Source organism: Fragaria vesca, linkage group LG6 (assembly GCF_000184155.1).
Source record: "Fragaria vesca subsp. vesca linkage group LG6, FraVesHawaii_1.0, whole genome shotgun sequence".
NCBI classification, from domain to species: Eukaryota; Viridiplantae; Streptophyta; class Magnoliopsida; order Rosales; family Rosaceae; genus Fragaria; species Fragaria vesca.
Window position 1 is genome coordinate 23,877,649 of NC_020496.1, and position 10,710 is coordinate 23,888,358.

At 39.8% G+C, this 10,710-nt stretch overlaps 1 protein-coding gene across 1 annotated transcript; it reads right to left on the bottom strand.

The window, feature by feature from the left end:
- Positions 1 to 3,700: 3,700 nt before the first annotated feature.
- On the bottom strand, positions 3,701 to 10,364 carry LOC101301126 (transcription repressor MYB5-like). The gene is made up of 7 exons (XM_004305677.1): positions 10,290 to 10,364; positions 9,283 to 9,370; positions 9,066 to 9,195; positions 8,608 to 8,962; positions 4,237 to 4,574; positions 4,001 to 4,077; positions 3,701 to 3,744 (listed from the first exon to the last, which is right to left on the bottom strand). The coding sequence occupies exons 1-7, from the start codon at positions 10,362 to 10,364 to the stop codon at positions 3,701 to 3,703; spliced, it is 1,107 nt and encodes a 368-aa protein (XP_004305725.1).
- Between the last annotated feature and the right edge of the window lie 346 nt (positions 10,365 to 10,710).

Consider the following 10,710-nt stretch of genomic DNA (forward strand, 5'->3'; position numbering starts at 1 on the left):
TCCTTCTGGCTGCTCCATGTAAATTTCCTCTTCAAGGTCACCGTGAAGGAAAGCCGTCTTCACATCAAGCTGTTCAATCTCCAGCTTTAAACTTGCAGCCAAACCAAGTACCACCCGGATAGATGTCATCTTCACCACGGGCGAGAAAATTTCTTCAAAGTCAATTCCCTTTTTCTGACTGAAACCTTTAACGACCAGCCTTGCCTTGAATCTGGGTCGTGAGTTATTCTCCTCGGTCTTCAGTCTGTACACCTATTTGTTTCTGAGTGCCCTTTTACCTTTCGGTAACTCCACCAGCTCATAAGTCTGGTTCTTATGCAAGGATTGCATCTCTTCTTGCATGGCTTCCAACCACTCCCCCTTGTGGTCATCCGTTAGAGCTTCTTCATAAGACTCTGGTTCTCCTCCATCTATGAGAGTAACAAACTCATCTGGAGGGTATCTTCTAGAGATTCTGCGTTCCCTGGTTGATCATCGTGGGGTCGTTGCCTCTTCCTCATCATCAGTTGTGTCACCAACTGGGTCATTGATCATCGGGTCATTTGCTGCATCACCGGAGTCTCCGGCTTCTCTTCTGCCATCCTGCTTTGTTGGCGGAGAATCTTTATCCGAGTTGACTGGATATTCTCTGGGTTTCTTAGGCTTCTCAGTCTTCTGAGTATCTTCGATGTTTTGATCTTTGAAGAAGACAACATCTCTACTTCTGACAATCTTCTTGTTGATAGGATCCCACAGCCTATACCCATATTCTTCATTTCCATATCCTAAGAATATGCATTCTTTTAACTTGCTATCGATCTTCAATCTTTCGTCTTTGGGAATGTGGACAAATGCTTTGCAGCCAAATACCTTTAGATGATTGTATGAGACGTCCTTTCCGGTCCAAAACCTGTTCGGCACGTCACCATTCAATGGAGCTGAGGGAGAAAGGTTGATCACATCAACCGCAATCATCAGAGCTTCACCCCAAAAGCTCTTAGGCAGCTTGGCATGAGATAACATTGTTCTGATTCTTTCAACAATAGTTCTGTTCATCCTCTCGGCCACTCCGTTGTGCTGAGGAGTCTTTGGAACAGATCGTTCATGCCTGATTCCGTTACTTTTGCAATAGTGTCTGAACGCCCCCATGTACTCTCCCCCGTTGTCGGTGCGAATGCATTTCAGGGTTCTGCCGGTCTCCCGTTCAATTCTGGCATTGAATTGCTTGAATACTTCCAACACTTGATCTTTCGTCGTCAGTGCATAAGCCCATACCTTCCTGGAATGATCATCAATGAAGGTAACGAAGTATCTTGCACCTCTGTGAGTACTCGTGGTCATGGGACCACACACATCAGAATGTACAACATCCAAAACATTGGATTTCCTTGGCGCAGGATAACTATGGAATGAAGCTCGATGTTGCTTTCCAGCCAAGCAATGCGTACATGATTTTAGAGGCATATCTTTAACATTGACACCAGACAGTACCTTTCTTTTGGCTAGAATAGTAAGTCCCTTCTCGCTGATATGACCGAGCCGCTTATGCCACAGCTCCACCGGCGAGTCTGCTCCGAGTGTAATTGCATACCCACTACAGACTTTTGCATATGTCATGTAGAGAGTGTTCTCCTTCTTCCCTCGAGCTAGAATTTCTGGATCGTAACTGAGCTTCCACTTTCCACCACCAAAGACATTTGTGTAGTCTTCATCATCAAGCAACCCAGTGGAGATCAAATTGAGACGCATGTCTGGAACATGTCTCACATCCTTGAGAACCAGGCAGCGGCCTGTGTTGGTTTCAAGGGAAATATCTCCTCTTCCCACGATCTTGGACAGCTTATCATTTCCCATTCTAACATTACCGAAATCTCCGGTATTGTAGGATGTGAAGAACTCCCTTCGTGAGGTTACATGAAATGATGCGCCGGAATCGACGACCCAACATGTATCTTGAGATGTCAAATTAACATGACCATCTCCACAAATGATGATTACCTCGTCTCCATATGAGGTAGTAGCGGCTGTATCTTTGGCACCACCTTTCTCGGCTTGCTCTTCCTTGAGCCTTCTGCACTCATTCCTCATGTGACCTTTATTGCCACAATGATAACATCTGATGTTCTTCTTTGGGCTGGACTTGCCCCTTGACCGGTCCTTTGCTTTGCCTCGGTTGTGGAACTTTCGACTGCTTCCACAATTATCGGTGACGAGGGCTTCCGACTCTGTCGATATTCCTTGCTCCTTCCCCCTTGCTTCTTCATTAAACATGCTGTCTTTTACAGTTCAGTGTGAGAACGCCTTGAGGAGCTGAGTTGCTTAATGACACCACCAATGTGTCTCAGCTGTCTGGCAACGAGCTTAGTAACAATAATGCTTGCAACTCATCATCAAGCACCATCTTCATATTCGTCAACTGATTCACCATGCCTTGGAAGTCACTCAAGTGTTCTGAAACACTTCGACCATCCCTGTACTTTGTGTTCACCAACCGCCGAATGAACGAGGCTTTGTTTTGTGCGGTCTTACACTCGTACATGGACTCCAACTTGGTCCACATCGAGTAGGCATTGGTTTCTTGTGCAACATGATGAAAAACACTTTCATCAACCCATTGACGAATTCCTGCAACAGCTTTTCTGTTCAGGATGCTCCATTCCATGTCGGACTTGCTTGCTGGCTTCTCTCCACCATTTTGAAGAGGCTCGTACATATCCTTACAGTAAAAGATGTCTTCCATTCTGGGCTTCCAAATGGAGTAATTTGACGATGTCAACTTCACCATTGTTGCTGACGATGACGACGGCTCCGCCATCTTGATCACCACGAGATGCCACAGACGATGAGCGCCGGGCTCTGATACCACTTGTTGGGAAAGAAGTGGCTGCTTAATACAAGGCCGACGGATAATTAGTTATCCCAAGATTTGACTTTCCCACCCCTCGTGTGATTTGCGGAAATAACAAAAAAAAAAAGAACACAATATTTAACGAGGTTCGGCAATATGCCTACATCCTAAATAGTATTTTCTTCCACTATACTAAATAATAGGATTACAAAAAACACTCACTCTAGACTAACTAAAGTGGTAACACACCTCTCTCTCTCAAGAGGAATTTTCTTCTCACTAATCACTCAAGTGAGGATCACACTACAACTATCACAAACTCTCTCTATTTTGTTTGTAACTCTGCCTTGGGTTCTTTTGCTGCAAGCTTTCATGCCTTTATATAGGCAAATGGTTTCATGCACAAGCCATGCATTCCATATGTAACATGCAAGAGAAGAAAAGTCAAGTTTCTTCCATGATTCATGCTCAATGTCTTCATGCTCATAAATGTTTGTCTTCCTCCATCTTCAAAGATTGCTGCCACCACCACCCTAACCTTATAGCTTTGTTTCTTACCTTTCAAAATATACTGCACCCACTTTGTTATTCCTATAGCAACCAGCCTTGTTTTCATTGAATGGGTCACCAAGGCTACAGCAACAAATGCTTTCCTCATGCAGTAAACACCACATGAATTTCAACCTCCAATTAAGGAGGGACTGACCCATCATGTTTTGTAGAAATGCAGTGGATTGATGCCAACAAAAATGATCCCACTTCTTTTCGACATGACAGTCAAGTCACAAGCCCCATCGATACATATGCTGACCACCCAACAGATCTGAGCGGCTTAGCTCTTCAAGTTTTCCATTATTTAAAAGGAATATTCGTTTAGCCATCAGAACGGTTTCTAACCGATGAGCAATAACCAGCACCTGTCCAAAAGTATAATAGAAAATCCATTAAAATGAAACCTTGCAAGAAGTACTTGCTTTTACAGTTCTATTGCTGAAAAATTTGTACAAAAAGACAAACAACAACTGGGTACACATTCATACAGAAACAAACAAATCGACACAAATGGCTGTACTACTTTTAATAATATTAAGGATAACAAGATAGGATATGCTCAGGCATCCCGTGTGGTTTTCCATCAAGCGTTCAACAGCTTGCCTCACCAAAATCTCAGACCTGCTATTAAAGCAGAAGTGGCTTCATCCAAAATCAATATCGAAGAATTGTGATAGAAAGCCCTTGCAATAGCTAGTCTGCAAGTGCAGAAACTTGTTAGCAAAGTTTTGGAGTGGAGCATGTATCATTTTGTGAATTAGCGTTTGCAGTTTTGCACCATGAAATATTCTATTCCCATGGATGGCCCTAGCAATTATGCCAACAAATACAAATCAATGTTAGAATCAGGGTCTCACCTTTGCTTCTGACCTCCACTCAAAGTTGAACCCCTTGGTCCAATGTTGGTATTGTATCCTTCTGGAAGTTTCATGATAAACTCATCTGCATTTGCAGTTCTTGCTGCATCTTCTACCATTTTCATGTCAATTTTTGTCATCAGATCCTTATATCCAATATTTTCAGCAACAGTGCCTGAACTCACATTGAGAACATCCGCAACGTCCGAGGCCTCAGCAGTGATCCTATATTTCGCCCCGACCCCTTGGAAAAACCCCAAATCCCTCTCCAGACCCGATACGCCGCCTTCAATGCAGCTTCCCAGAGAAACGCCTGCTGCCAATACATGGCCACCAGCCTGGCCAGCACCAAAACCTCAATGTCACTGGGTCCAAGCTTTGGGCGGAGAGTTTACCCATTTTGGGGACAATTTCGGAGAGGGCATAGGGTTTTGGGTTTAAGACGATTCTAAAGTTGCCACCTTTATCCTACCCGCCAAAGAAAAGCCCAAAGCTTTATTGGGCTGGAGGATATCTTGGACATTTTACCCACCATCTCAATCTTGTAAGACCAATATTTCAGTACCCCAAATTGTGAAAATGCAAATTAGGGTTCTCTCTGCTCTCTGCTTTTGGAAGCTCCCAATACATTGATTTCCAGAATCTAGTAGGAGAAGGAAGATTGGCTGGGTCGACCCATTTTGGAAAGCTTGAGTTTGGTTGGGTACCCATTCTTATCAACTCTACTACTTTGTGTTTACTACTTTGATTCAGTATGTGAATGAATGTGATTTATGATTTAGTATTCAATTTTTTATTACAAAAGGACACAAGTTAGATTCATAAGAATGGAACCCAAGCGTAAGGTGATGGCTAGTGCAAGTTGTGAGAATGAGAGTATGAAAGACAGACTAAGTAGTCTTCCTGACGAAGTTGTGCATCACATTCTGTCTATCTCAGGGGCAAAAGAAGTTGATATTCTTGATTTAAAGGACCTCACTTTGTTCAGCTGTGTGTCAAAACGATGCAGACAACTTTTCTTGTCAAATCCGACCTTGCGTTTTGATGTATTTCCGGATGAGTATAGATCCACCTGTGAGGACCGGTTAAGGTTGATGAATTCTTTGGATAGGCTGTTGGCTCATCGTGGTGATAACAAGTTGCTGCTCTTAGATATTTTATGGTATTCACACTGTTCATAGGGAGGACTATGCATCATGGATGCAGAGGTTACCGACTTCAAGCATATGTAGACCAGCTTGATTTAATCTGAAGTTACTCTACCTTATGGCACGTTTACTAAAACCATGAATCGTAGACAAATGGAATATTGGGAGAAGAAATGAATCGGTATCGATTCCGGATGGTTGATTCCTAAACTCACATTCTCTCTTCAGAATCAAACTCGTGAGTATTCAGGAATCGATTCCTGACAAGGTGGGACATAGGCCAATTCCGATTTCTTTATGTGTTAGTAAACACATTTATTACTTTTACTTAGAATCATTCTGATTCCTTTATGTCATTCCTAAACACAAGATTTTGATTACCATGTACGTAATCATTTCATTCCAAGTAAGTAAACATGTCATTAGTTATTTGATATATCTATGCATTAATCTTAATAAGTGGTGCAAATTTGCGACCACCCTTATTTGCTCACCCTAACGCCTATCCACCCAATCTCATGTCATGTGTCATTTTTCATAACTATCTCTGACCATGGTTAGTAATATAAAATTTTATTAAATGATTTTTGTTTTCCTTTTAATTGTAACTTTAGCTCTTTTAAAAAAATAAAAATTAAATTAAAAAAGGGCCAATGATAAAATAGTACTTTTAAAGATATGAAATAGTAAAAAGGTCATTAATTGTTCAATCATGATAAAAAAAAGTCTCACTAAAACAGTTGTTCCTGTACTATCCTTTTAATTAAAAACAAATTACAAATTGTGTCATTGTCTCTAAGCTAAACACCCGATCTGATCCATCACAGCTCAACATTCTCTCTCTCTCTCTCTCTCTCTCTCTCTCTCTCTCTCTCTCTCTCTCTCTCTCTCTCTCTCTCTCTCTCTCTCTCTCACTGACGAGATCTTTGTCAACCTTTTGAGAGCCGACGACCTTCGCCGGCACGGGTGAGCAGCACCTTAGAGATCCGGCTTCCACCACCAGTGCGGGACTACACCGCTAAACCACCATTGCTACAGGAGTACCACCTTGCCACCACTTCAAACCACTCACCCAATAGATAACTAGATCGGAGTCCAAAGCAAGATCAGGCGAAACCCAAGCTTTCTCGGCACACCAGTTATCCAACCCGTCGAACCACCAACTCCGGCTGGACCACCAACCTCCATGAGGTGTCGCATCGATCTTGTTGCACTCCCAGTTCCGATCTGTCCACCTACGACGACGAAACCTGTGTATGAGGACAAGTTTGAGAATAGGAGAAAAGATGGGACTTTGAAGGGAATGTTGCTAGCTGGGTGCGCAGGTTAGAATTGGATTGGGCGTAGGATAAGCAGCTGGGACTTCTTCTCTGGGTTGTTGAACAAGAGTGTTGAAGAGATGAGGAAAAGTTTAGCTACTTAGCCAAACTAACAATTTGGCTAAGTAGTTCCTGTGTATTATTGTATTCTTGATACATGAATCATGCTTGCTTTTTGTCAAGCACAGCCTCAGAGGATTGGAATCGTGATTTTTGCTATGAATCAAATTTATCATGTTTGAGTTTTACAATTCCTTCTTCTTCGTTTTTGTTTTGGCATATTCAAGTTGGCAAGAACTAATCATGTAACTAGTGATGTAATTGATAATAGAAGTGACTGGAATGCAACAAGCTATGTAACTAGTAATGTAACCGGCGGTTATATGACAAGTTATATGGTCAGTCTCATAAAATTAAGCAAGTTACATGGTCAGTCTCATGGATAGTTACATAGGCATGTTAATGTAATTACACAAGTGTAGCATGTATGTAACTACCTAGGTAACTATCAATCTGTAGTTATATGGATAGTTACATAGATTGATAGTTACATGGATAATTAGATGCATAGTTACATGGATAGTTATATACATAGTTACATGGATAGTTACATGGATATTTACATGCATAGTTACATGGATATTTACATGCATAGTTACATAGATGGATAGTTACATGAATAGTTACATAGATATTTACATGCATAGTTACATATATGGATAGTTACATAGATAGTTACATGGATAGTTACATGGATAGTTACATAGATAGTTACATGGATAGTTACATCGATAGTTACATGGATAGTTACATGGATAGTTACATAGATATTTACATGCATAGTTACATGGATAGTTATATAGATAGTTACATGGATAGTTACATGGATAGTTACATAGATATTTACATGCATAGTTACATGGATAGTTACATAGTTACATGCATAGTTACATAGATATTTATATGCATAGTTACATGGATGTATAGTTACATGGATAATTAGATGGATGGATAGTTACATGCATAGTTACATAAATGGATAGTTACATGCATAGTTTCATAGATGAATAGTTACATAGATAGTTACATACATAGTTATATAAATGGACGAATACATAGATGAATAGTTTCATGGATAGTTACATAGATGAATAGTTACATGAGTAGTTACATACATAGTTACATGGGTAGTTACATACATAGTTACATAGATGGATAATTACATAGATATATAGTTACATACATAGTTACATACATAGTTACATAGTTACATAGATGGATAGTTACATGCATAGTTATATAGATGTTATGTAACTGACCATGTATCTACTTAAGTAACTAACTGTAACTGACCGTGTAACTAAATATTTATAATGTGCCGCTGCACCGCAACAATAGACTGACTATATAAAAAACCTACACAGTCGTCGCATGCATCAATCAGTTCCATGGAAATGATTTGAAGCAATATACTGCACCTTGCAACCACCTAGTATATAATTATGGTTCTTCCTGTCATTGTAAATATTCAGAAAACAGATACCACTGTTTGAACAATTTGAAATAACCACATCTGTATAAGTTGAAACATCTCTAAAGAATCTTACACTAGTAATAAGAAACTGCAAGTCATATCTCAATAACATTCGAACAGCGCCCGAAATGCAATAACTCTACTACTGTAATACACGATAGACACTACAGAGCAGATCATGTTCAAGTGATTTAGTAGACATTCTGTTCATGATAGCTAGTTATATAACAAAATTTACAAAAACCATGTTTAGAGGAGCATCCAAAAGTGTTAGTGCACTCACATGAAACCTACTAGAATACTAGATTCATCAAATATTTAACATCAGTCGAGCAATGGTGCATCTTCTAGCTCAAGAAATTTGCGGAACCTCCCAACTCAAAGGTTCTTCTTCATTGAGCAGATTAAGGAACTCGTCAGCATCAATATTGTTAATGTAGGTGTTGGAGTAGTCCTCATAATCGATCACCTCCTCTTTCTTGATTAGAGCCGCACTTGTACCTGCTGCTGCTGCCAAGCACTCTTGCTTCATTTCCACATGGACCTTCTGATCATCATCTGCTACACTTAGTTTCTCATCTACTACCGGAAATTGTATCGTCCCATTAGCTTCATTGTTACTTTGCTTCTCTTTCTGCTGGATTTTCTTGCTTAAACAAGTGTACCAGTAGTTCTTGATTACATTGTCTGTTCGACCCGGCAATCTCCCCGCAATCAAAGACCACCTTAGAACAATAAAATTTGCACATACATCACACAATGCAAGTCCGAGAATTCGATAATGATCGACTACATAAGCAAGGAAAATGAAATGAGGTGAAGGGTTACCTATTTCCAAGAAGCTTGTGCAGCCTAATAATCAAGTCCTCTTCCTGTTCAGACATGTCACCTCTCTTGATGTTGGGTCTTAAATGGTTCACCCATCTCAGCCTGCAACTCTTGCTGCTACGATTCAGCCCTACACCGAAAACCCATTATTCTCTGGATCATTAAGTACATAATGTGATTGATTTGGGTTACATTCATGCATATATACAATACAGACCTGCTTTGGAGGCTATTGAGGTCCATTTCTTTGCACCATGAAGGGCAACAACCTCGATTAGTTTCTCATCTTCGTCAGGAGTCCACTTCTGCAGACAGAATTTTCACAAATCATCATATAAATTGAAATAGACGGGATATATTTTCTAATATAATACGCTAAATCAAAAAACTACATGTAAAGATCTCAACAGAAACACTTTCTTTATCGAAGCAATGATGAACAGATTGACAATGAACACAGCAACAAAATCATACTAGTATAGATAATTCATGTCTATTCTTGGAATCCAAGAGTTGGTCCTAAATATTAAGGTCCAAGGCACACACAGCAAATTCTGCCAAGATTCACCACAGTGATGAGTGCTATGGTTACTCACAACATTGATAACGTGTAGTTAAGAAGATTTCTATCTAGAGCATTCTGAATAAAACCAAACACTACTACTAAACGTAGAAGAAGGAGTGAATTCTTTCACCCATGGTTTTAACATAGCACCCTGCCTTTCTCTTTGTTTAGTTTATTTCTTTTCAAAGATTGGTTGGCCTAACTAACGAGTACAAGATGAACTCTATTACTCTAAACTCAAAACACATGCACTTAATGTCTCTCTGGTGCTTCAGTCCCAGAAAACTAATCACAGCAGCAAAACCACAAGAAAATTAATCATGTATGGTTGCAGATATGAAGTAACATGCTATCACCTATTACTCTAATAATGTCAGGTGAACTCGTATCCGAAAAAGGCCACGTAACCACATAAGAGACAAAGAACGAAATCAAATTTCTATATTCAAGGATACATGGCTGGTTAATTGGTTTGGTTTACAACATAATGGATAACTGTTTGATATTGTTCCTGCCTCAATTCTAAGCAACTTCATAAAAGTTGGTTTAACTTTCATATAAATCTGTACCATATCCATTAACAAAATGAGAAAAGTAGAGATAGTACTGAATCATAATTATATGCTACCATTAAGGGCTCAATAAAAAGGGAATCTCACCTCCAAGTTTAAGTCATTCACCTTATCGATTGCATCTTCCACATTACCACATTGTACTGCATTCTTGACTGCCATGCGTTATGTGATTATTGCAAGATCAATATCTGCTAAACACTCATAAGGACAAACACACTACAACACCACCAAGCATAGCAATGCCACAAACACAATTCAAATCGAACCAACTATACAAACAAAACATCACATCAATAACAAAACAAAAAAGGATACGTTCAGTTCAAGACTCCTTTTGGAACTTCTCCGCTGCATCCGCATCACAAAATCTTCCAGATCAAACACATATACTTCAATCGCTCTAAAATTCACACCAGAAACTTCAATCTCTAGCAGAATTACACAACAGAAAAGATGCTTAAACAGAAAAGAAGCTATTAGATCCTCTCCGATTACCTTGAAAAGA

What these genes read in the sequence shown, in the direction of transcription:
- LOC101301126 (XM_004305677.1), bottom strand. Translation starts at nt 10,364, where the DNA reads ATGGCAGTCAAGAATGCAGTACAATGTGGTAATGTGGAAGATGCAATC. An exon ending in AAGAACCTTTGAGTTGGGAG is followed by an intron (nt 4,575 to 8,607) that starts GTTCCGCAAATT and finishes GGTGCTGGCCAG; the next exon opens with GCTGGTGGCCATGTATTGGC. An exon ending in CACTTCTGCTTTAATAGCAG is followed by an intron (nt 3,745 to 4,000) that starts GTCTGAGATTTT and finishes ACTTTTGGACAG; the next exon opens with GTGCTGGTTATTGCTCATCG.